The sequence below is a fragment of the Netta rufina genome (assembly GCF_964035555.1).
Source record: "Netta rufina genome assembly, chromosome: 19".
Lineage (NCBI taxonomy): Eukaryota > Metazoa > Chordata > Aves > Anseriformes > Anatidae > Netta > Netta rufina.
This window is the reverse complement of record NC_140143.1, coordinates 7,366,920-7,393,452: the sequence shown is the minus strand read 5'-3', so window position 1 is coordinate 7,393,452 and position 26,533 is coordinate 7,366,920. Positions and strand designations below refer to the sequence as shown.

Here is a 26,533-nt window from a genome sequence, read left to right as displayed (position 1 = left end):
GTCTCTGAGCGCACCTCACCGCCGAGCACCGCGTCTCGCAGCCGCCCCGGAGCCGCCTCAGCCGGGTGGCCTCGGGTAGGGCAGCGAGCGGCTGGCGGGGGCGGCGGGGAGCTCCGGGAGCAGGGGGCGCAGCCGGGGCCGGGACCGGGACTGGGATTAGGACCCGGGATTAGGAGCCGGGATTAGGACAGGAGCCGGGGCCGGCAGCGGGGGTCGTCCCCGCCTGCTGGGGAGCCCCCCTCTCGCCGTCCCCCCAGCGCCGCTCCGCGCCCCCAGCGGGCCGGGGGAGGGAGGAGCGGGGCGGGGGGCAGCGGCGGCCCTTCCCCGGGGGCTGCCCTCCCGCGGGGGGCGGAGCGGCGGGGCCCGGAGCCTCGGAGCGAGGGGCTGCGGGGCCGCCGCCGCCGCCCATGGAGCCCAACGGGACGGCGGCGGCGGGGGGCAACGGGACGGCGGGGGGCGGCGGGAGCGGCGGGGGAAGCCCCCCCGGGGGCGGAGGCCCCCTGCTGATCCCGTCGGCTTTCGGGACGGTGCTGTCGGTGATGTACGTGGCCGGGGTGGCGGGCAACGTGTACACGCTGGTGGTGATGTGCCACTCGGCGCGCTGCGCCGCCCCCATGTACAGCTCCATCGTCAGCCTGGCCCTGGCGGACCTGCTGTACCTCTCCACCATCCCCTTCATCGTCTGCACCTACCTGGCCCAGGACTGGTACTTCGGGGACCTGGGGTGCCGCATCCTGCTCAGCCTCGACCTGCTCACCATGCACGCCAGCATCTTCACCCTCACTCTCATGTGCACCGAGCGCTACCTGGCCGTCACCCGGCCCCTGGACACCCTGAAGAGGTCGCGGGGCTACCGCAAGGTGACGGCGGGCGCCGTCTGGTCGGTCTCGCTGCTGCTGACGCTGCCCATGATGCTGATGGTCACCCTGACTGAGGGGAGCAAGGCGGAGGGCAAGGTGAAGAGGATGTGTGCGCCCACCTGGAGCGTGGACGCCTACCGGACCTACCTGACGGTGCTGTTCAGCACCAGCATCATGGCCCCGGGAATCATCATCGGCTTCCTCTACACGCGCCTGGCCAGGACCTACCTGGAGTCCCAGAGGAACCCACCCCACAAGGAGAAGAGCAAGAGGTCCCCCCGGCAGAAGGTCCTCATCATGATTTTCAGCATCGTCCTGGTCTTCTGGGCCTGCTTCCTGCCTTTCTGGATCTGGCAGCTGGTGCGACTCTACAGCAGCTCCCTGCAGCTCACCACCCAAACCCAAAAGTGCATTAACTACCTGGTGACCTGCCTGACCTACAGCAACAGCTGCATCAACCCCTTCCTCTACACCCTGCTCACCAAAAACTACCGGGAGTACCTGCGCAACCGGCACCGCAACTTCTACAGGTTCACCTCCTCCTTCCGCAAGCGGGGCTCCAACCTGCAGTGCTCCTGGGGACGCTCCATGTCCTCCAGCAACCAGTACGACTACAGCTCGGAGGCCCTGGGCATGGCCACGCTGAAGGACAAGTGAGGAAGAGGAGGCTCTCTGGAGACATCAGGACCAGAAGAGCGTCTGGCCAAGGTAGGGCTTTGGGACCGTATTGCGCTGCGGGGTCCTAAGAACTCGTTTCTGGTGGTCGCTATAGGTCAGGGCACAAAGTCGTGTGACCTCAGGTACTGTAAGATGCTTTTCAGTTTTTTGGGGCTTAGGGCTGTCAGGGGGGTCCTGCCATCCGCGGGTGTGGATGAATCCTTCTCTGGTTTGGGTGCAGAAGATGAGTTGGATACTTTGTTGAGTTCTTTGGCAAACTCTTTTCAAGCTTTGCTGCACTTTGCTAAGCTCTGGCTCTGCTCCGGTTCTCCTGTGTGATTTCTCAGTGTTGTCCTCCGGCTATGGCTGGACCAGATCCACAAAGGTCTGAAATTGTCCTGGGACTGCTTAACTTAGCTGCAAGCCCTGGGTTTGCCCTATATATATCTGTTATCTGTTCACAGTGTGCGTAAGGAGACCTTTAAGCCCCTTTTTCTATTTCCTGTTATATTGTAGTGCACTACAGTTTGATCAAGCTCTAGTTCAGTTTGATCAAAGTCTCTATTTTAAAATTCATTGCAGCAGCGCTGCAAACTCCAAGCATTTAAAACCCACGAGGTAAGCTGTCAGAAAACACTGGGTTATCTAAAAAGGCATGTCATATTTTAACTTTTCTACCCTAATCTGCCACTGATTTTAAGTTGGTCCCTTTCTCTTTTCAACAGAGTTTGAAAAACTGAAAATTTATCTCAGAAAGGAAAAAAGAACATTCTTATAATCCTGTCACTCAAAGAGCTGAGGCTCTAAAAAAATGACTGAGACCTGTACTGTGAGACTCATCATAAAAAGGACAAACTTAATCCTGGCAAATCTCACCAAAAGTATTTTGCCTTGATGTATTTTGCTCATTCTCTTTCCACTTAACATCTAGCGGTAAACCTCCACCATAGATGCTAGCGATGCCTGTCAACTATAAAACTTCAGTTCATAAAATAAAATATGATTAGGAAGTGGACCATGTCAGGTTTCCCCTCCCACGTTCTCTTCACCCAGCCCGAGGGGTTCGTTAACCAGGGGAGAGGCTGCTGCTCTCAGCTGTGCTCTAAGGAGCTCATTTAAGTGGGGATAAAGTTGTGTTCAAGCCATCTGCCCTGACTCTGGGGATAACTAAAGCACAGCAAGAGTTGCATGAACTGTTGTCAGCAGCTGGCAATGTCCAGGGACTTCTGAAACAACAGACAGCTGCTTAAGGAGCAGTCATTTCCACTTTTTTATGGCACCTCCCTACCCCGACCTGACTGAGAGGAGGAACTCAGCAGCCCTATGGTGGTACTGGGTTTCTGTGTCCTTGGGTGATCCTCTCACAGCGTGTGCCAAGCTTTAGGGTACGTCTGTGCTCAAGCAGAGACACAAAGTGCCTACACAGCAGCCAAGGATGGGGAGCAGAGAACACAGCACGGCTACATGCTGGATTTTATGCATAAAAGCAGAAAAATAACCCCCTCGGGGCACATGTTGGACAAAGACCAGGGAAATAGGTTCCTGTGCCGAAAGTCTGGCATTCTTCATATAGATGGAGTTTTTGGGGTGCTTTTCAGGAAGGGGCAATAAGGAACTCACCTTAGCATTGTTTACATTACTTTTCATCACAGGACTTTCTTCAAAATGTTTGCGACCCACTTTGTGATGTTCCAGCGTTGTGCAGACTGCCAAGCTGGGTGGTAGAAAGGGATGTGGCGGTGCCAGCTTCCTTACAAACGCAGGGGACTAAAACACAGCTCTTGCTGGGAACTGGCAGGGCAGAGTGGGCTTCAACAGTTGTAGAGAACTTTTCAGGAACTAATTCATTTCTTTTTATTATTAATTCTGAAGCCATTGTTCCTTTCCCTTTGCTTCCCATTTCCGAGGCTGGAAGTCACTCCCCTGTAAGAATAACACAGATAAGACTTAACTCAAAGGGCGGTGTGGGAAGGCTGGAGTGCATGCGTCATCCGCAAGGTGTGCCACGCTGTGCTGCTCACAGAGCACAAGAAAAACCTGACACAGTCCTGGTGGGTCTTGATTTCCAGTGCTTGGCCTCAGGAGAAGGTCCTTGAAAGCCACTGTCCCACCCCAGCATTGCAAGGCAACCGTAGGACGGATGGTTATCCAGTATGAAATAGCGTATATCTGTTAGCAGCCATGCAGGGAAAGCAAATGGAAGAGCGGTGTAGGTGTTAAAAAGAGCATTGGGGAATACACTTCCTGCCTCAACAAGCATGTGCAAAAATATCTGGTGCCAAACAGCCTAAAACCATAGTTAGTAATGAGAAGGGGGAGCTGGAAGAGAGCTGTGCTTGAGAAAAAAAAAAAAAAAGAAAAAAAGAAAAAAAGAAAAAAGAAGGTGGGTTACATACACAGTGCCACCAGAGTGAGTGGATAGCCAACAGAAGCGTTTGGTTAGGGTGGGTTGCACTCTACGAGCTGTCCCCTAGCAGGCTCCTGCTGCCCCGCTGAGCAGCACATGGGGTGCACACTTTGTGCCATAGCATTGGAGCTGCTGACACCAAAGGGCTGATGGAGAAGCACCCAAATGAAAGACCAAGTATGAGGTATTCTTCGCTGTCAAGTTTCTTGACCAGCTTCAGCCCATCCCATCTCGGAGCCGCTCCCCTCACCTGTCAGGCTCTGATGAACCCACGTGAGGTTCCTCTAAGGAGAGACCCAGTAAATTTGATGACACCCACAAAGCGTGTCATTCGGGCAGACAAGAGCCTATTTAATAAGCAGAACTGGCCAGCGATCAGAAGACACTGCTGTGTGTAATGAATGGCAGCCCTTCAGCAGCTCAGCATGCAGCATCCCCCTGCCTGCCGCGGCCCTTTGCAAATGTGACTCCTTGGGATCCTCTTGTACGCCCGGGGATCAGAGCTCAATTTAAAAGATAAATTTGTGTAAACAACATCTCTCTTATTGTCTCATCAGACCAGTTAAACTGCCAAAAGTCAGTAGCTTTGACCCACTTAATAAATATCCTGCAAGAGCAGATGCGTTAACCGAGTTCCTCTTGTCTTTAACTGCGGAAGCTTTGGCAGTTCTCAGTATGCTCACATGTTGGAAACAGGCATAAAGTCTTCATATATCTTCCTTTAACAAAAAAATGGGGTAGTTAACTTTGGGATTGCTGCTGCCAGCCCATAGCACAGAGCTTTGTCCGGGATTGACACAACCTGTAAGCTCCCATACGGGGTAGCTCTACCTGCTGCTCACCCAGAGTATTTTGGGGAGGACTTGGGACTCCTCTCTTTGGGGTTGGTGGGATCTCAGTTCATAAGCACATGGTCAATGCAGGCCCCACAAAACTTCTGTAAAGCAGCCCAAGCTATTTTCTGTATGAGGCAGGAGCATTACCTGTCCAACACTGAAAAAAAGAATGAGTCAGGGCTCCCAAAATCATGAGATAAAAAACACACCAGCTCTCCACAACCAGAGAGGTTACAAAGTCGTTTCATATGGAAACTGGGAGTCACATAACCAGAATCCAGATGATGAGGCCCTGGAAACCGCAAGCATCTTATTATTTAGGTAAACTTGAAGCATCTCAGCTTGGGATGAAATAACAGCAGGGAAGTCCATCGGGCTGTAACTAAGCAAAATGCTGTGAATTATTTTGAAACAGCATTGCTTTGGCTATTCTCCTACATTTCAAGCAGGCAAGATGTGTGTGCCCTATGCAATTCTACTGCAGGTTTAGTGATATAGGTAGTCTCTAAACGGGAAATGGTAATTTTAGGAAAGATGACGGTATTTTTGTTGCTGGGTCAGAGGCTTTCACTGCAAAACTCCATATGGGCTTTACAGGAAAGAAAACATCTTAACAGCTTAATCACTAGAAAATCTTCTCCAACATCCCTTGGTGTTAAATCTGTATGCCCCACTCTGTTCCTCCCCAGCTCACCAGAAAGAGTAGGCTGTGAAAGAAAAGCAGCTTCATCCTGAGTGCTCTTTCCTTCCTTTAATCTAAGGTAGTATCTACTGCAGCAACAGCAATTTTTCTGTTTTCACGTGAAAAAATAAAAGGCAGGTCCTTTGTGGGACAAGTGAGAATACCTGTTTTCCCCATGCTCAGGAGAATACATTTGAAGCTTACTGACTTTTTGCAGACTTCACCTTGTATCACACATCTTTGCTCATCTTCCTCCCCACTTTTTAACAACACATTTGCCGTAAACGCTTGAAAGCCCCACATTACAGTTTAATTGTGTGTGCAAGCAAATCATTAACATTTAAACTCCTATTAACCAGTCATTTTGGGTGCCTATTGTGTGATGGAATACCAGGAAAGGCAGTGGAGGTGATTATATGAGTGCTTTGTACCTCTCACGGCACGCTGCCCAGTTCTGTTAGCCCAGGAGATCAGGCAGGATGACAAGGTTGCTCTGCTCAGAAGCAAATACAGAATCTGTTCCCCCAGCAGCATCCGAATAGAAAGTGCACGAACTTCGTATCTGAGCCCAGCCCTTGAGCAGTGGAAGCAGATAACGCACATTACAGAAACGCTGGTCAGCCCCGGAAAGTTGGCCGTCGTGTTTTGGAGTCCCTCTGGTGGCAGGAGCAATCTTCCCTCCTGAGGTTCTCAGGAAGGAAATTTGCTTTTTATTTCAGGTTTTAAAATGTAGCAGTTGCACACAACCTGACTATATAACAACACTTAATTTACTGAAAATATAATGTTGCCACAACATCTCCTGGGCAGAAAAGTCTGTTAGGCAGAGAAAACCCACTCCCAAGTGCTAAATTTGCTCTCCCACCTTTCTTCCTGTGCCGAACCCGGACTAAATATCCCCATCATTTTGCACAGCAGCCTCGCTGGCAGCACCCACGGAAACACCCAGAGCTGGTGACTAACTACAGCTTAGCCCAGCTGCGGATTGCTTTTGCCACATAATATTGGTTGCTGTTGTCAGTTTCAAGTTTTTCAGAGGAATCGGAGAGACTCGGAGTTAATTGCTATGGCTTGGAAGAAATAAATTGCTTTGTCTTCCGAACTGTAGCAGCAGCTTCACAGAAAATAAGTGCTCTTTTAAAATTATTATTATTACTGCTATACGAGCTTTTTTTGCCCTTGATGGGGAAAATACTTAAAGCACAGCAGAGGGAAAGGATGCATCAGCTGGGAGCAAAGCATCTGGGGGATTTGGGTGGCCCAGGGTGAGTTTTGCAAAGGGGAAGGAGCTCACTACCAGCTCCCTTGGCCAAACCTTTAGGATACAACAGGCAGCAGTAGGACATGTGAGATTAATAGTTACTGAGGTGTATTAAAACCATAAAGGAATGTATATCAAAAGCCCCACTAAGGAACCCAGACAACGTAGAGTTTCTGATGTGGTGTCTGCCACTCCTGGGGCATCCTCACTGCAGCCTAGAGGGTTTTGGGTGCCCAGAACTGAGCTCTGTGATCTGCGGTCCCAGCTGGAGCCCTCCTGGCCCCGGAGAAAAGGATCCCAATAGGACACACCAAAGCAAAACTGCTGCAATGTTTTCCTTCCTCCTGTCCCAACACGAGAAAAGAAACAATTTAAAGAGGAAAGGGGAAAATGAATCCTGAAGAATTCTTCTGGCATTCAAGCTCCACTTTTCCGATTTTCTTTGTAACTCACTTGTAATTTAATTTTTAATGTAAATGAAAGATTTTATTTAACACTAGGAACCCTTCAAAAATGAGAAGCAAGGTGAAGAGTTAAGCACTTGTTGAATTTATTAGGGAAGGCTGCACTTCACTATTGGGAAAGATCCCACCCAAGCCCTCCATCAAGATCGCTGGAGGGAAATCAGTAAATAACTTGGTGCAATAGCAAACCACCCCTCATATCAGCCGTGCTTGGCAGAGGATACAATCCTAAGCCAAAATGGTGCAAATGGGGAAGAAGTAGGATCTGCTAAGTTTGTCTCAGTGTGTTTAGGCATCTCTCAGCGTCTCTCTAAGATATCGTCAGCCTTTCCTTGTGCACACCCGATAGGATCTTGAGTTCAGCTCCTGAATTCTTAACTGAAAACAAATATGATTTCATCCAAACAAAGCAAGGCAGATTCCTGAAACTAAATGTGGTGTGTCCATAAACACCGAATTTTTGAGACAGTTACAGCTTCATATACGTGCTCCTGCAAACCTCATCAGGGACTTCCACCAAATTCAGAACATTTCTACACCTTTCAGTTTACCATATTGGCTTCACATTTGAGAGCCACAGGGGTGGCTCGTGCAAGAAGCCCCGCAGGAAGAGGCACTACATAGCAATGGTTCTAACAAAACCCCACTGATATAAATTGACTTTCTGCTATTTCCTTCATAACAGATTGTGTTGGTTTTTTTTCATTTAAGACTGTAGAAGCGAATGTCTTAGATGAATGGCATTACTATGAAATTAGCTGAAGCCCAAGTTACCTCCACCCCCACATTTTGAAAACTGCTTTTGGCACTTGGTTTGGGAGCAGTAGCAGCACTGTGCAGGCAGCCTCAGCAGTTATCTGATCCCACTCAAGTGTGTCTTTATCTTCCTTCCCATCATCTGCTGGAGGGGATTCACAGGCCATTCATCCCGAAAGCTGTTGATAAGTAATCCAGGCAGGCTTGAAAGCATGATAGCTAATAAAATCCAGAGGAGATTTACAGGGGTTGTCATGCTGCAGCCACCTATCAAGACAGCGTTTGACATCCAAGCTGAAGAGGGAGATTACTGTGAATGGGAGGAGGTGGGAAGTCCGGGCTTCTCTTTCAGAACCGCCATGGACTTGCTGCGTAACCTCGGAGAAGTCACTTGCCCTTGTGCTGCTGCTCAGTTTGCTGCCTGGAAAACAGCGATGCAATTTCCATGGTCTGCACGAGCGTCTTAAGACACCGCTAATGTGTGTGATATGTTTTGAGATCCTTGGTCTTAGGTACAAAAGTTGAAAGCTCTCCTTTTAGGAGTAACTCAGGATTCCAGTTAGCTATTAATGGTCAGATGGAGGAAATGTTTGTGTACCAGAAGAACTTCTCATCCATTTTTAGATTAATGGCAGCCGCTCAACAAAGATTATAATTTAGCCCCCAGCAATGGCAGCTGCGCTTGGCTGGCATCTCAGGGAGCACGGCTGAAATGGTTCTGATAAAAGCATCATCATTTCACTGCATCAATACCCTCTCTACAGCCTCTCCCCAGGTAAGAAACAGTATCAGGAGCTATGGTAAGGAAGCAAAATCTTTCTTCTTTACCTCCTGGCAGCCTTTTTCCCCACATTGTGGGTTAGGAGCACAGGGGTTGGTGAAGGTAAGGGCAGCGCATCCCTCCCAGCCACAGCCTGTGCCACGGCCTGTTCCAGTGCTGGATCCTGATGCAGAGGAAGCTGAACAGAGAGAACGATCCTGATTGCTAAACACGGCAGTGCTTCCCTGTCATTTTGTTCTTGGCATCCTTTTAGAGTGATTAAATCTGTCGAGGAACCTCCGCCTGCCTTAGGCACAGCACGAGTAATTCCCGACAACAGAAGCAGAGGAAATAGCAACCGACTAACTTTGCTTCGCTGCTTTCATTTGTCTGTTTGTTGTAATACAAACATGAGTTTACTATGGCAAGCATCTCCCTAATTTCAAAGTGCCACTCTGTCTTTGCAGTAGCTTCTCTTAGGGAGGATGAGAAAGTGAAGCTCTGCAGCCTCCGGTGCCCGAAGTTATGGGTAAAGCTCTTTGCAGACCTGGGTTAAACGGGGGGCCCGCACTGGAGGGATGGGGACAGAGAGGGAGCAGCACTTTCCCTTATTCCTCCATCCATCCAAGTGAGTATTTTCTCTACCATACACTGTGTGCACCGGGTACTCACTATCTATCTCTGTTATTCAGAAAAAAATATATATATAAAACCTGCTTGGGTTTAGTCCAATAAAAGGCAAGAAAAAAACTTTAAGCCTGTAACTTCACAGCCTGGGAGAACCACTTGTGTTCCCCTGCTCCCATCCTTTGTGCTCATCATCCCAGAAGGTCTTTGGGTGGGGGGGAAAAGGCTTCATTACCTACAACATGCAAAAATGAACTAGTTAATGTGCCACACCAGATTACTCATTAACCTGAATGAGATCAGAGAGGAATTGCTCCAGGCTGGCAGGAGGTTTAGGAAGGCAATACTGTGTCAGCTCCATGCTGCCTCCAGCAATAAGCCTGTACACCTAGTGGGGAAATAGGGAGGGGGAAAGAGGTAGGCAGTCCTGAGTGGGTTCGTGCCTCACAGTTTCTCCAAATCTTACCTCCTGGAAGGTTTTTGTTGCAGAAAAGTACTTGATCCAACCTTGCAAATCTTCCTCTCTTTTCATCCCATTTGCTGTGAGCATGAGGACAGCCGGTATGGGAGCCCCTGAACCCCGCTTTGGCCCTGTGGTACAGGATGAGGAGTTACAGAGGTGGCAGGGAAACAGGACCATGAAGTCCCCGGCAGTGTCATAGCACAGAAAGAGACCATTAGGTCAGGCCTCAAAAAAAAAAAAAAAAAAGAAGCTGCATCTTAATAGATGCTTTTGTCCTCCCTCATTCTTCAGTAAATGTTTAGCTTAGAGAGCTCTGAGGCATGTGTTTCAAACTCTGTCTGTGGAGGGTCCATGTGTAATTACAGACTTCAGTCCTGGACCTACCTTAACGACTTTGCATTCCCCTCATTCTCCACAGGCTGAATCTTCTGCCCACACTGAACGAAGCTCTTACAGAAAGATCATGGATCAAATGTGACCGTTTAGTTTGTCTGTTCAGTGAAAATATGTTTGCTTTTAGCATGTTCCTGTCCTTGGTGTTCTTATTTTAATCTTCTGTTTTTCTTTGGTCTCTGCCTGCTCTGTCCTTTGTGCTATTTTTCCTCCTGGGCAACAAGTTGCAGTCTCTCCCAGGGACTCTGCTCCCATCCCCACTTTGTTCCACAGCGACAAACCCTGCCAGACCCTGAAACACCCAGTGAGAGTTTTGAGGCTTTGGGGAAAATTTTATACCTCTTGAATTTCAAATCTGCTGTTTCAGGTTGCCTGCAGAGAAGGCAGAAGTGTCTATTGATTTCTACAACATAATCAGAAAGCGGGCATGTCACTGCAAGCGTGATTGCTCTAAGTAAATCCTTCAACTCCAGCAGAGAAGTTACATCTGCATAGCTAGGAGCACGATGTGACAAACATCTCCTTTGGAGTAGCTCAAGCTTAAACCTCTTCTGGCCCCTCGGTTGGGCTGGTCCATCTGTTTTTGCAGCCCTAAGGTTTTAAAGAGTTAAGCCTTTCTGATTTCTAGCTTTTTCTTTTCTCTCCTCTCCAATCAAGCCCAAACCAACTGTTGCTTCTGCCGATCAGATTTACTGTACACCCCCCAGCCTGTGAGTCCAGTACAACTGATGGGCCATGAAAATAAGTGCTTATGAAACCACATCTTCAAATCTGTTTCAAAAATCATGTGTGAGAAGCTTCAATGCACTTGAGCTTGTTTAAATATCACTCAGACCAGTAAACGGCTGAATTCATGATCCAACTTCCTTTACCCTACAGCAACTAGAACTATCTTTAAAATCTGTGCTCTCGCTTGATTTGGGCTTTACCTTCTGTTTTCTCCTTTCTGCTCACTAAGTGATGCTGTGGCTTCCCATCCAGAGATGCACGTCAGCCCCCAGGTGGCTCTGTAAAGCCTTCTGAGGCAGAATAAAGAGCCGGGACCTTCCTGAGGGACACCACAAACTTCTATATCTTTGCTAGAGCACCCTTGAAAACGTCATACTGCAGATTTGGTCAACACTAACAATTTGTATAATGGTTCCTAAGTCTTGGAGCGACCACACACTTAAGGACTCAGCACAGAGTGGGGGTGGAGGCAGTTTTCCTCCCATTGCCTCTAAAACTGTTTTTTCTTTTTTTTTTTCCTGTTTGGTTTTCAATTATTTGACTCACACTTTGTGGACTTCATTTCCTGGCACATTAACAGCTGGTGGTTAGAAAGCTGCAGTTGGCGAGGGCAGTATCTGGAATGGATAGTAATTACTCGCTGAGCTCATTATAATTGTTCAGTTATTGAATAATTTGGAAAGCCAAGCAGGAGGAATATTTGGTTAATTAAGAGCTCGCTTAATCACTGCTAAATTTATCCTTCCAAAACAGTGCTCACCTTACCTGGATTTGAAAGCCTTTGTTTACCAACACTCCTGATGGGAAGCAGGAACAATCTCTCTTCTTTGACTGAAGTTGATGGCACTTGCTCTTTGGCCTTTGGTGGAAAGTTTTTGTTCCTTATTCCCCACCAGGTCTGGCCCTTCCACATTTTTCTTCATGGGCATTGAGATCTCTCTGAAACTGTTATCAATCTCTGATGAGATGGTAAATAAGACACGATTCATGTGTAAGCAAGCTCTTGGGCACTTCTGGGACCAAATTCTCATCCGATGAAAAAACTGCACAGGAGACGGAACGGCAAAGTGTGAGAATTTAATAGAGGCCAGTAAGCGAGAGCAAGAGAAAAGCTTTAGAGCCCTTGTCTGCTACTGATCTAACACAGTTGCTGGGCACACGTTTCCCCTGTTTCAGGCTTTAGATAATTTAAGGCTTGGGAAGCAAGTTTATCACCCAGAGGATGCTTTCTGGAGCCTGGACAAACTTCCAGGGGCTCTGGGGAGTCTGTAAGGCAGTGCTCAAGACCAAGGAAAAAAAATCCGTTACAGCGAATTGTCATGTTTTTACTGGTGCATGAAGAATGTCAAGTATCTGTATGAGAATCCAGGCAGGCTTGCAACTGAAAGGATTTTATTTGAAGACTTTTGGGGAGAGTTTTGAGGAAGAGACTGAAATATCATTTGAATCAAGATGAGTACAACTTAAACAAGAAGTCCAAAGCAAAATAATTATATTAAACTATTAATTGTTCTATGCTTTAATCCTTTGTCCTAGATTAATTTAACACATGATATTCTTCATGCACAGCATCAATTGGGTGTAACTACCACAAATGCCCACGGGATTTGGCTGTCAGCTGGCACATGATACCTGGCAGGGTATCCCTCCTCCCATCACGCAAGACAATTGCAGACTTTCAGAAAGGAGAAAAAAAAAAAAAAAAAAGTGAAGCCTTGAAACCCTTGCTGACCACAGGCAGACTTATTTCCCCTTTGCACTTCCAAAGTCTCCAAGATTTACGGGCTTCTCCAATCCAGTCTGTAAAAAAACACACACAAAATAAAGTGGATGAGTCCATACTGAACCTCATCCTTCACAATATGACTCAGAACAAAGTAAACTTATTCCAGTGTGTACTCCATAAAAAAAAAGAAAAAAAAAAGAAGCCAGATCATGTATCTCTGGAGACATACCCATCTTTTACAGCAGCATTCGTGAGCTGTTCCTTTGTGTTTTCCTTTTAGATTAAATGCTGCAAAGAGAATGCTTTTTCTGAGCAGACTCTGCAAGGTAAATTCTGCAAAGCAGACGAGCTGTCAGAGCAGGTTGATTGTAAAACCTGACAACCTTGACAGCCTCCATGCAGCAGTGCAAAGCCATGTCATTTCTCCAGTTACCCGTGGTTACAAAATTGTTGAATGAAATGGAATCCAAACCTGTCGAGGATCGTAGCTCTCAAACAGGCGGAACAAGTGATCTGGAATAATAATAATAGCCAAGCACGCTGCTCGGGCCCAATTCAATGCTTTGCCAAACTGCTCCAAATTAACAGACCTTGCCCATTCAGAGCTTGGGCTGCTGAGGGGATGGGGAAGTTCCTGGGGGAATCTGGCTGACTTTTTATTTTCCTTCTTTGAGAAGGGACAGCCATAAAGCAGCCCTTCAAGAGTGCTATGATTTCAAGGAGAGAAGTGTTATGGGATGTCCTCCCCCTACCCCCCAGGGAAAAGTACCATGTTTTCAGCAGCCAGGTTCCCACCTGTGGGGCTGGCACCAGGGCTGCTGGCCCCAGGAGCTGCCGGGCACAGGGGCTGCCCTCCTCGGACGTGCTCAGCTGGGGCCACCTCATGATCCCGACCACGCTGCCAGACAGGGACGATCCCCCTACACGTATTTAATCAAAGCAGCTCCCTAACTGAACTTTTTATGAACCGTTCTTCCCGAAACTTCTGGCTTTAAAGTAACGCTTTGTGCAAAACACATTCTGCAAATTAGCTTGACAAGTTTCAGAGGAGCTTTCAAGTTAGAACAAAAAAGAACAAAACCCACACGCCATTGTTTTCATCATTTGGACTTGCCTTTGCACTTTCTGGCCCTTCCTGCTGAGTGTCTCAGGTTTCTGCAGACATCTGCCACGATCAGCCACTGATCTCATTCCCTCACATTACCTGCTGGATTTGGGAGGTGCTGTGGTGGGAACAGAAGGACAGCAGTGCCGTCAGGATCTTTTCTTCCTGTTAATTTTCCCTGCCAAAGCGTCATTCTGCAGCACGCCAGGGCAGCAGGAGTTTTCTGCCTCTGCTGTCAGCCTCCTTCCCTTGCTGTTAGCCAGCAGCCAAGAAGCCAACATCTACAGGGTCCTGTTAGCAACGGACAGCTGCAGAAACATGGCAAACTGCTCTGAACTCTCAATCCTGTGTGAATCATCTCTAAAAACCTATTTCATTAGCTTCACCAGTTTTACTTTTTCCCATTGTGTGTACAGGTGTGATATCAATCCCCACCAAGTGCCATTTGTTCAGACCAGCGCTGTTCAGCACTCACCATCACCTGGATTTAGCACTTGCTTTTCAGTACCTTCTCAGCAGTGGGAGGTTTCACCTTCACACAGCTCTGGACAAGGACACACTGAGTAAAGGCTTCACTGTCAGCTTCTCCAAATGCCAAAGCCTTCTCCCTCCAGTCCATCCTCATCCTTTTTTTCAGTAGCAATCAGCATCCCACTGTTACCCCGACTGCTCCCAAGCCAAACCAGCTCCCCATACACTCCCCATCACCTATAATGTCTAGCGGAGACCCACAAAAGAGCCCAAATATCATCTCCTATTCCCTTCCAGGGAGTCTTTTCTGCTGCCAGCACCTCCCTAGAGCCTCCCTGCACCTGGAGATGTGTTCTCCCCATCCCAGCTGCAGACTCGACACCATCCAGGCCCCCCAATTCCCTGCACCTCTTCCCAGGGTGGTCTCTGCCACCCACCTTGTGAGGGGCTGAGGGACACCAGGGCTTTCTTGGCTTCCTATACGGGAGTGCATGCAGTCAGTTCTTGTAAGCATTGCATTTTACTGCCTCCTCCCAACATAAACTGGACAAATTGATGGAGTCCTGGCCCCCAGGATAAACAGCAGCTCCGCTGTTTAGAGTAACTGTCTCCGGGGAGGAGAACTGCGTGGCTCTGCGGCCGCCCCTGCTGCTGGCTGCGGGAGGTGGCGGTGCCCCAGCAACACCAACACCACAAACGGGAACAGTCTGCAAGGAGGAGCAAGGCTAGAAAGAGGCTGCAAGGTGAACTCAGGTGCCACAACAGCCATCTCCAAATTACCATGCGGAAAGAGGACTGGTGAGCGTCACCTGAGCCACTTCTAAAAATTTCTGCCAAGGGCCCGCTTAAGTTTGTGCCCAAATCCAGAGGTTGGCTTGTTTGCAATGTACCAGCATTGCAAAATTCATATTTCAGATTAGCTTCAGCATTTTAGCTGTTTAGCAGTATTGGAACCTCATATGGCTAGAACCCATTCTTGGCTATTATTGCTAAAAGAATTTTCAAAATTAATATTTATGGCCAGGCCAGTACTTTTGAAAGAGACTCAGATTAGATAAGACCGCTAAGTCGCGCATTCTTTCCACACCTGCATTCTTCCCAATGAAATAGGAGTTCCCAGTTTCAAGGCAGACAGCTTAGAGACAGATTTCACTTGTTCTGGTACAACCGCTTGCGTGCTCCAGGACGAAAGCTGGCTCAGATGTGCGCATGCAGTCCTCACCTCTCAGGGCCTTGAACACAACTGGAAAACACTTGTCTCCTAAGTGATGGTCTTGTGCAGCCGCAGTTCTCGGACTGCATTCAGCAAGCAAGCCAGAGAACTAAAATCTAAATTCCTTTCAAAGGATTTTGCAATACCTTAATTCTCCACTTTCTCAAAATATCTTGCAGGGAAAGGGACAGCTGTACATCCTAGTGATCAATTTTAGATTAAAATGAAATAACGTTATAGCAAGTGTATCATTTTATATTTCCATCTTTGTCTTCTCCATGCCACAAAGGAGCCCTTCCGAGTGCCTGGGAAGTTGGGGTGGATGCCCCAAGGAAGCAGTGAGTGTAGCCCTAGGAGGCAGGCTAAGAGCCAAGCTCAGTCTCTCCACCATCACACTCCCACCCCCTGCATGTCCATCCACAGCTGGAAGGAAAGAAAACTGTGGTTCAATGACACTGCTCAGCTGCTCAGCCAGGGAGAGGCAGACAATGACATTTACTTTTTCTATTAAGTTAATTGATCCACTTATTCATTCACTCAATTCCATTTGTTAATACCAAAGCTTTAGGGCTCAAGGCTCTTCTGTTTTTCCAGTTCTGTGAAATGGTTTAATTAGAGATATTACCGCTCCTTATAACCCTTGCCACATTTGTAGCACTAATATATAAGCCCTTGTTTATAAATGTACTTACAATCAGAGTTACAATTATGTTTCCCACTCATGGGAATCAGGTGAACAGCACAGCTCCTCTCAACACCTTCCCTCTGCCTTGCTCAGGATCCTACAAGTCACAGGGCTGCCCTGACCACAAGACAGAAAAATTACTTTTGAGATGCTCAGGTCTAAACTCTCTCCCCATAGGGTTCAGCTATGGAAAAGTTTTGATTACTGCCCTTCTGTGCATGCTTAATAGCTAAAGTATTTCATTTAAGGAGAATGATTAGGACAAATTTTAATGGCCTGCTCAAAAGTCTTGGTACAAATCCTAGCTACAGAGTTGAAACGTGTTTAACTTCTCTTGGAAGTGATAATTTCTGCAGCACGCTGGCTTTCACTGACTCACAAGCCATCTGGAGGTGCTAAAAGCATTTAGCAAACAAAGTCAAGAGGTCTCAAGTTCCAGTTCTTGAGATGAAAATACCAAGGCTCAAAGGCAGCAGGCAGTCAGCTGTGAAGATAGAAGACTTCAAGGGTCTCAGCATTAATAAATGTGACATGAGTGAGAGCCTTCATCACCACCCGGGCCGGGTGCTTTTAACTGGGCACTCTTCAAGATGAGAACAGTGTTCCTGAGAAATCCACATGCATTTATTCTGAGCCTGTGCTGAGGCAGAAAAATGAGATTCTACCTGTCTGCATGCGGGCTGAACAAAGATCTCCAACAACACGTGTACGAAACAAGAAAGGGAGGATGAGCAGGGAGGGGGCTGGGTTTCCAGTCACTGTGCAAGTACGTAATAGCAGAGTAAGACCTCCACGGACCATAGTGGGGAGCAGGTGCATGTCCTCACACCTCAACTGAAGGAATTCAAAATGAGTAAAATGCTGTCCTTTCTTATAGTACTAAGGAAAAAAAAAAAATCAAACTTTTTTTTTTTTTTTTAAGTGGAGAGATAATATTCATTTCTATGTAATTCATTCATGAATGTTTCAGTCTTCTTAGGTTGTTTCTTATTTATAAATCTAAACCTGCCTATACTACTATAGACAGATATTATGCATGGAGGACACCACCATCTAAAAAATAAAAATAATAAAAAAAGCTGGTATATGCAGAGGAAAGCTTAATTCATTATTTTTAAATAGATGGATGAAACACAGCTTTCTTAACATAGCAGATTCAACATTCACTATTAATTAAAACAATATTGATGAGATAAATAGCCTAAGGTGTTAGGGAAGAGGTCCTGTTGAAAGGTTTATGAAGAGATTTAACAGCAAGAGCTTTGCTCCCTAAAAGCTCAGTGTCCAGTTGTTGGTCTGATTTTAAAAAAAAAAAAAAAAAAAAAAAACAGATTGGGGGGCATGCATTCAACATTGATACGGACATTTCAGCATGGGAGAAATCTGCTGCTCTCTAACACCATCTTATCACTCTGACTTATTTATGTTACAGTCTTTCTCCTCATAGTTCTTTGCTAGTAAACAGCAAAGTTTATTTGATCATATTCCTCTAAGTAATTTATCTCCCTCTGAAAAAGAAAAATAAGAAAATGCATTTTTTGCCCTCAACTTCAGCAGTGAAATAGAAATAATGCAAGTGAAAGATCATTTTTCTCATTCCTTTTCTGTTGAGAAGTGCAAGGAATGAATGGGCTTAGAGTTGGTCTGGTTTCACAGCACCTTTTTAAGTTTTGAATCATCTGCTGAAACGTGACCTTCTCTTTTTAAGAGGGTGTTCAGTGAGTCACATTTAAAGCCCTAAATACAAAGAGGACTCCCAGAACACATCCCTTCTTCAGTAACAGCATATACCAGAAATAAAAATGTTTGTCTGCTAGAGGGGATAGAGGAAATTACCATTCGCAGTTTGCCAGCTCATGGAAAATGAGTCCATTAGGACCCACCATTGTTGATTTCCCCCCACATTTAATGGTTGCCAAATTAATATGCCAAGGTCACCTACAAGGTGTGAATCCACACAGAGACCTTGTCTTGGCAGTGAAAAGCAGTCTCAAAAGAAAACATCAAGCTTTTCTGTGAAGTCAGCAGCAAAGTATCCTGGCACCCTGATAAACAGCTTAATATAATTGTACAAATTGATGAACAAAAAAAAAAGAGCCAAATTTTCAAGGTGTCTGTCCAGAAAAGTCATAGCTCATTAACATACTCAGCACTTTTTGTTTCATTTCTTTTTTTGGTTAACTGAAGAATTGGAAGGGTATCCATTTGTAAAACAAGCATTTCAAGCATTAAAGGCCTCGTAGAAGAGATTTCCAGAAACTCTGTAAATCGCTGCCTCTCTCTATAAATTAAACATCATTTCCTTCTTGGAGAGGTGCTGATTTCAGGCACATACCCCTGTGCTTCTGCACCACTGAGTCTTCAGCTTGAAGGCTCAGATGAAGGTCCCAGGGAGGTACATAGTTGATGGTGCATCTGACCTGACAGCTCGGAGATTCAGCCAGTCCAGATTCCTTGGAAAGCCTCATGATTATCCAACAGTCAACCTAGATATTTTGAAGGTTTAGCTTTGTTTGGATGCATTTAAAGGTTAGGGAAATACAGGAGATGGTACTTCCAGGCTGCTTTATCAATTTTACAATGAGAAGTTTCTAAGCAAGGCATTTCTCATGATCCTGCAAGTCTGATCTGCATGTGTAGGGTCCCATTAAAATCAGTAAGACTTCACAAAGGAAGAACTCTACCAGCAGGGATCCTTTAACAAGATCACTTCCTCAATGCGAGCCAGCCTCTGATAAAGAGCAGCAAAAAAAGTTTTTCTTGTATGTTTCAAAATTCAGTATTCACTATCCACAAATTACCATGAAAAGACAAGGATATTCAAGAGCAGGCAGCATCAATCCCTACCTCATCATTATTTCAGCCATGTAAGAAAACAGGCCAGACGGAAACAAATACCTCTCTGAAATATAGGGTGTCCTTTTAACTATGGACAGTGCCTGCAGTAGATGAACAATAAGAGAACATTTGGGAAAAAAAAATGCTAAAGAATGGGAAAGAAAATGAGCAAGATTTGACAGTTTCACCAAGGTCAAAAATTCTTCTTAAAGATTAACACACTTCATGGGCTAAGAAGGTTATAGGAAAAAGCTAGCTGCTTTGAGTACAGTTGAGAAAGATGAGCTACGTGTGAGTATAGCAGGGTCTGTCCACTGAAATACACCGGGTGTCAAAGACAGTACAGAACTAAAGCAGCCTGAGGCATTGCTAATTTACAGATACAAGCATGGTAAAGCTACAGTTAACAACATGGGGCTTGCTCACTCTGTATCCCAGACTGTTCAGGGAAATCTCTTGCTTTAGGACAATCCTAATCCTTTAGAAACTAAAGGAACAGCCGTGAACCTGCGTTACAGACCTCAGACAGCACACAGCATGCTGCCTGCCCACAAATTGGTGCTGGTATCAGCATGACCCATCCCTGCCTGAGACATGGGCTCTGTTGTGTGTTTCCTGGTGTTTCCAGGCAGCTGCAGCCTTCATCAGACAGCACAAGGCTGAGCACTCCTCATACTACTACAACAGCAGTGCCAGTACCATCCTACAAGTGTCCCAAAGTATTCTAGCAAGCCAGGCTATGAATAAATAACAGGCTGCTCTTACACTGTAGGTAAAAGCTTGAGTATGCTAGGACAGAACTGAGAGATGCCATAAGGGATTTGAGGGGAGATGATGGACAGAATCAAAGACAAACATGCAGTTCAGAAATGGATCGGTTATTTTCCTTCCTGAAAGGCTCCAGTACAAGCCAACAACACTTGTATGGAAGATAAAAAGTGCCTACATGGATGCTTTAGGGATAAATGGGCTATCTTTAAGGGAAAGCTGAATGGTAGGTTTCAGCAAACATGCTGTAAAATTAGCTTTGAGTTTCCTAAGAAGGTTTACAAAAGCAGAGATAAAGCAAACTCTGCTATAGTTCTCCACAGTGTTTTACAAGGAGCAATAGACACTTACCAGGGAATTACCCACCACTTTACAACAGCTCTCACCACCGGATTTCCTGAGAAGTCTGCCTTGAACAAGGCTAAAATGATCAATGCATGCTGCAGCCATCTGTGGTTCATAAAGGAAATAACTCTTCTGCTATTCTTGGAATCTTTGGTTGGATTTCCTCACAATAGACTCAAAAGGGAGAGACAAGAGCTGGGATTTTCTTTCTTTGCTTGGGGGAAGAGAAGTAGGGTGGCTGTAGTTCCCCCTGCTCTCAGCAGTAGCACAGAAATGCCCTGACTTCCTGCAATGTACCTGCTTTGCTCCTAGGATTCAGACAAGGCAGAAATATTGTACAAAGCCAGACACGAGTGCTTCAGAGAAATCCAATTCACATGTAAAGGCAGTGCACAGATACCTGAGCGTAGATGGAACACGAGGAAAGGAAAGCTGTCAAGGAGAAATTCAAAAGTAGTAAGAATTGCAAGTGAGGAAAGAAAACCAGGTTTTCTTGATAGCATAGTCATTACCAATGCTATTTAAATTTTCTTTTATTTTTTTCTACACATAATGTGCTACAGCCTCAAAACATACCCTTCTGAAGTTGTCATATAAATCAAAGCAAATAATTAAGACCTGAAGCTAAATTTCTGAAGTAAATCTAAAATAAAATCCTTCTGTATATAGAGCATCCTGGAAAGCATTTTTGGACCCGAAATTCATTTAGATGGAGCTACATATCCAATATATAGACAATGCATATTTGGAAAAAATCATGTAAACATTACAAAACTTCTGTTGATTTATGGTGAAATAAAATATTAAAAAAAAAAAAAAAAAAAAAGATTACACAACTGCTTACAGAAACAAAATTTTTAGACATGAAATATCCCAAGAAATCCAGTCAAAGCTCCTAGAATTAGGTTGTATGGGATTAATAAATAAAATTGTAAAACTAAATAAAATGCATACTATAACATTGAAACCCAGGTATGTGCTAGAGACCAGACCTGATCTCACACCTGTTAGCTTTATAAGAAAGATATTCTCCAACACCTTTGAATAGAAGAATAATTTTCAGGGTAGTATAATCAATCTGAAGTCCTCCAGAAGCCTCACCCAATGCCTTAGGAAGGATTCAAAGCCTGGTTTGGTCTCCTGATATATTTTCTATTTCACCCTGGCTTCTATTTCTTGCAAGCAGGCTTTACCTTTCTTTAAAAATGCTTTTATTTCAAAGTACAAATTAACACTCCCAAATACTTGAAATGAGTATGCTCTAAGGTACAAAGCTGCAAATTTATGTCCAGATTTCACCCCAGTTCCCACTGAACATATATTGACCTTTCTTTACTTTATTTGAACCACAAGGGCTCTAAACAAAGGTTTTCACACCCCCAGGAAACATCAAGCCAGATTTTGTTTTTACCATGCGTTCAATTAAGAGCACTTGTCTGCAGCAGCTTGGCACCAGATTTATAGGAGTTTCATAGAACAAATCCTGCCCTCGACCTAATCTGAGTTCTGAGAAAAAGAGCACTGCCTTTCCCAGTAGCAGCAGGGAGGCTGAACCTGAAAGAGGACAGACAGAAACATCAGCAGAAATGAAAGTATTTCAAATTCAGAATTACCTGTCAAGAAACGGGGAGAGAGACGCTTAATAAAAAGTTATTGGGGGCATTTATGGGGACTAAAATAAATTAAGTCAAGCTTATTTCTAACAATCACTGAATTCTGCAAATTCCAAGCTGCCCCAGGAACATTAGCCTTTCTGCTGTTACTATTCCCCTGCTGGAGGCTATGTTTAGAATCTTTTAGATTGTATTCTACTTCCTCATTTGCTATTTAATTTCTTCATAGATCTAGATATTGCTTTTAGTAGTCCGGATACTGAAGCTTCAAATATAAAATGTTGATTAGTACTGGAACACAACATATTGAATTATTATGCTCCTTTCAAAACGTGAATTCTCTTACCAGGTACAGCACACGCATTTTTCACAAATCACATCTGACAGGTTTGGTCATCATATTGAACACATTACTGAAGCTTAAAAAATCCAGAAACCACAAATACCAACTTGATTTTATTTCTGAATGTCAGTCAATTCACAGCATGGGAGAATGCACCGGGTTTGGAAGATATTACAACACACACAAGCTTTGTAAGATTAAAACCTGAGAGCAGATTAGTTGGGATTTCCCCCATGGTCTAACATGGTCTTGTTAAGCAGTATTTTAGAGAGGGCAGTTCTCAAAGTGCTATTTTCACTTAGTGCAACTCAAAGCCTGCATGACAGAGAAGTAACTAATAAACATATTTTTTTTTTTTTAATTACAAAGCCCTAGTGAGAAAACTTACAGTGAAGTAAGAATTTCAGAACACAGGACCTCAGCCTGGAGAATCAAACCAAAATCTGCAGAGGTCCACTGACATTTAGATTCTGCTGATACTTGATATTTTTGTGGAAAAGGCCCTGCATTTAAATCACAAATTGATGTCAAAAAAAAGTGTTAACCCACTAAAGCTGTTGCTGGTGTCTGGTCTTTACATAGACATACAACTTTGGTGTGAGGCAACTTTCTTTGAATTAACAGGCTTTGAGACAAGTATTTAAATACAGAACCAACCTATCATTTTCCTAGCATCCAGCCCTTTTAACAATTCCTTGTTAACAAGAATGCCCTTCTCAGTTTTCAGAAGACATGAAATTATAGAAGACCAACTTTGCTGGTGTGCCAACTTAAAATACTCACAATAGCACAAGTGCAAGTGTCCAGTCATCATTCTCTTTATTACATCTTCAGTGTAATTCCCCCATACTTACAACTTCCATAAAAGGAGAGATTAAAACAAAAAATGAAAATTACATGAAACTGTATGCATTAAAAAATCTCATCCCCACATTTTCATTTTCATAGAAAAGATAGACTATTAATAAACCAAATCAATGCTCACTTCAAAATTTGAAGAAAAAATAATTTTTCCTATGATTTACTTAAAGTGTTGACCACAAAAACCTTTGATTGTGGTAAGAAAGCAAGGCAGTTGGCAAGATAACTTGTTTTATTTCATTTGTAATACAATGCAATCAACTCTTCCTGAAGTTCTTGCGATTTATTATTCAAGGAACATCACAGACTAATGATCCTAGTTAACAGAAGTCTTCATATTAAACCAAAAAACAAAAAGAAGTCTATAAAAAGCTATTGATAAACTTCCTGAAACAGATAAAACATTGTTTTGGACAAGCTAAACAGTATTTCACCATACAGGATATGTAAGTTATATCAACTGTAACAAAAATCAAGTTTTCTTAAACTTGGTCTTAAAACTTAATTTTGGCCCAATAAATAGATGTTTCAAAGTGTTTATACAATTGAGCTCCAGCTCGAGAGCACTTCAATTTAAGATGTAAGTGGATGCTAATTTCCGTAAGAACCCACATACAACAGACAACTGGTCCATGTGGTTTTGTTATCCGGCTATCCAAGCAGCAAGTCAGTTTACAGGATCAAGTCTAAGGATTCCAGCACCAGCGCATGGAAAACCACCACAAAACTAACTTTCTTCTCACCTGTGTCCCTCCCAAACCCTACTGTCCTAACTGGGAATTTGGTAATGATGAATGCTCAGCTGAATCCAGAAAACTGACTTCTTCTGCCCAGCTCTCCTTTTAATATATTTACATTTTTTTATATACTTACATAAATATAATTTACATGGTTATACGGTCAAGTCATTCCCATAAGGAGCTCTTAATAACTTTAGGATGGGGCTTGCAACCAGGAGATTAATCACTTTTCTTAAGACACCACTGAGAAAGTGAGGCAAGTTGGGAATGCTGCATTCTGGTCAGAGGAACCTACTGTGGTGCCATTCCCTAACGCACAACATTTGTAATCCTGAAGTGATGTGCTTTCTGGCTAACTAAAAGGTTGTAGTTCTGACATTGTATTAACTAGTCCTTGCTTGTAGCAGAAAATATCTGTAGTCATTTAATTTAAAAAAAAAAGTTCAAGTAAAGCCCAGGAGTCAAACCACAGGTGTATCGCCCACTAATGCCCATGCTAAAGGAGAAAACGTTCCTCTCAGCAGAAGACATGTCCAAAAGAATAACGCTCAACTTGCTGTATTAATTAGGTCAAAGTTTTCAAATCCTGTTAGTACTGGAAGAGACTATAGAATTTAATAACAGGTAACAGAAGCACGTGGTGTCATATCAAGATATGGTCCAAAGGTGGTTTGTATCTTTTAAACTAAAGAATCAAAATCAAAAATAAAAAAAAAAAAAAAATGAAGAACCCATTGCAGGACTCTACATGAAGACAAACCAGTTACAGAACATACCAAATTTATGATGGTCCTTAAGGCACTGTTTGCAACACCTACAGAAAAGAACACATGAAAACAAAATGTTTTTTATATAACAAAATACAGCTGGGAAAGTCTAATTGAATGCAAGTCTATAAAATTATCTCTGTTTTTCCTCTCCTCTTGCAGGGCTTCTCTCATTCCATTCGACCTCATGTTCCATCCCAGGAGGAATTATGTCAGGACCGGATCCCCAATGCTGTGCTCTGGGTTGCAAGTGAAGGAGATGGTGATGGCATAGCGAGTGCCCCAGCGAACCTTTTCCACCCGATGAAGATTCTCTGATCCAGAGGTGAAAAAGGAAACCCGGCCTGTAAAGACAAAAGCATTTAATCAGCGACACAGAGTTTGCCATTCAGCTACCAGCTCTCTACGCAGTTTTGCTGTTGTTGTCTCAGTCCAAGCGTTCCCTAGCTACCTGAGAGCCCACAGGTCAGCCCAGAGCCGAACTGTTATGAGCTTATGCTGCACTCTGACAGCTTTATGGACTGTTTAAAGTCTGTGTTAATCCTTCGTGCTACAAAGCTGGAGACATAGTTCTACCATATCCCATAGTTTATAAAAGACAGGAGGAAGCCAAGTACATCTGAATCCAGTTCTTAGTTGCCTCAATTAAAAAGAGAAAAAAAAAAAAAAAGAAAAAAGCAACCCTAGTGACTGTCAGCAAAGTGTACTGATTTCCTCCCTGCTCCCTTCTAGTCTGGGCTCTAATTTTAGACCAAAGAAGGAGGAAGTGCTCCAGAGGTGGCAAAAGGTCTTCAGCGAAAAAATGCTCAGCAGGTTTACAAGCAGCTGTGGCAGCTTATCAGCATTATACCAAGTATTTGCTATAGCTTTTTGTGCACACTCAGATCACTCACTGTTCAGCCAGGACAGAACATTATGTATCACTCCTGTATACCAATTATTTTTCCTTAGGAACAGACACTCCATCAATACATAGGCTTGGAAATTGTTTTACAGATGCAAACGCTTGCCCCTGTCCTTCATCCCATTTAAGTTTCGGGTGCCACCACCACCAACATGCCTCAGGGCTCTCCAGGCCTTGGGTTGCTTCAAGGTGAAAGCCAGTTACTTTAGGGATGCCAACAGAGGTGTACTAGCGTCCCACTTAACCAAACAGCAGATTGGGGCACTCTACACTTCCACATTATTTAACTGTTTTGAGAACATAGCAGTTTAATGTTAAGCGAGTAACTTGGAACTGAAGCAACTCCGTAGGACTCAAATTTCCTGAAAAGCCAATAGTACTCATATGCACAGCAGTTTTATCCCAATACAGATTAGAGTCTGTTAAAAGCTTATCTCGAGGAACTCATACAGACAATCTGACTGCCTGGGACCACCAGGCCAAACAAAACACTTAAATGCCCACTTAATTTCTGCACAATAACAAGACAAACTATTCCAACCTTTGTACAATACACTGCAGAAACAGGCACAAGCTACACAGCTAGTGTTCCCTTCTAACTAAAGATCCAGAAGTTATCTTGCTTGCATATTCTTCAGCAGCACACGAGAAATTTGAACAAATCTAGACTGGCCTCATGGAGCTTGGGCAGCCTCTGAGTCCCTTCCACATTCAGTTGCAGTTCACATTTAATCTTTCCTAGGAATCACTCCTAGCTGCCAAGCAGAAATATGAAGTCATGTATTATCTTCTGTGCCACTGGCTGCACATCAATAATGGATAAAGCTATAAATATATGTAAAAAATAAATTTATTTGTATGCAAAGCTCATGCACACCTTGGTGTCCTGCTCTTCTGGATGAAAAACTAAATGAAGGCAAGGTTCTCATATCCTCTGAGTGCTACAGTTAACAGAACCCTTGAAGATTTCATACAAAGTCCCTTTATCCTGAAAACGTGTGCTTTTTTTTTTTTTTTTTTTTTACTTTCTTAAATCATATTTGAATACCATTCAACTACTTCATTATTAAGTCCCTCACCTACTCACCCAAAGTTTTGCCTTAAACTCATTTCCAAGCATTTTTGTTTGATCTCTTATAAGAAATATTAGCAGTTCAGAATTAGACAAGTTTCAGTGTACTGTTTAAGCCAGTTAAAATGGATTCTTTGGCTATAAAGAATGTTTTCGTTTTCTTCTTTAATAAATATGTCTTCAGATA

At 44.3% G+C, this 26,533-nt stretch overlaps 2 protein-coding genes across 2 annotated transcripts in view; one reads left to right on the top strand and one right to left on the bottom strand.

Moving 5' to 3' along the window:
• Positions 1 to 376: 376 nt before the first annotated feature.
• Positions 377 to 26,533, top strand: LOC311216961 (urotensin-2 receptor-like). Its single transcript, XM_084298649.1, has 2 exons — positions 377 to 1,568; positions 24,533 to 26,533. The coding sequence occupies exon 1, from the start codon at positions 408 to 410 to the stop codon at positions 1,515 to 1,517; it is 1,110 nt and encodes a 369-aa protein (XP_084154775.1). The 5' UTR covers positions 377 to 407; the 3' UTR covers positions 1,518 to 1,568; positions 24,533 to 26,533.
• Positions 24,536 to 26,533, bottom strand: part of OGFOD3 (2-oxoglutarate and iron dependent oxygenase domain containing 3) — a gene marked incomplete at its 5' end in the record, with an annotated part of 41,458 nt that continues 39,460 nt past the window's right edge. Inside the window, one exon of the mRNA XM_084298330.1 lies at positions 24,536 to 24,714. Within this exon, the coding sequence (XP_084154456.1) occupies positions 24,578 to 24,714 (137 nt within the window). The 3' untranslated portion in view covers positions 24,536 to 24,577. The remainder of the gene's footprint in view (positions 24,715 to 26,533) is intronic.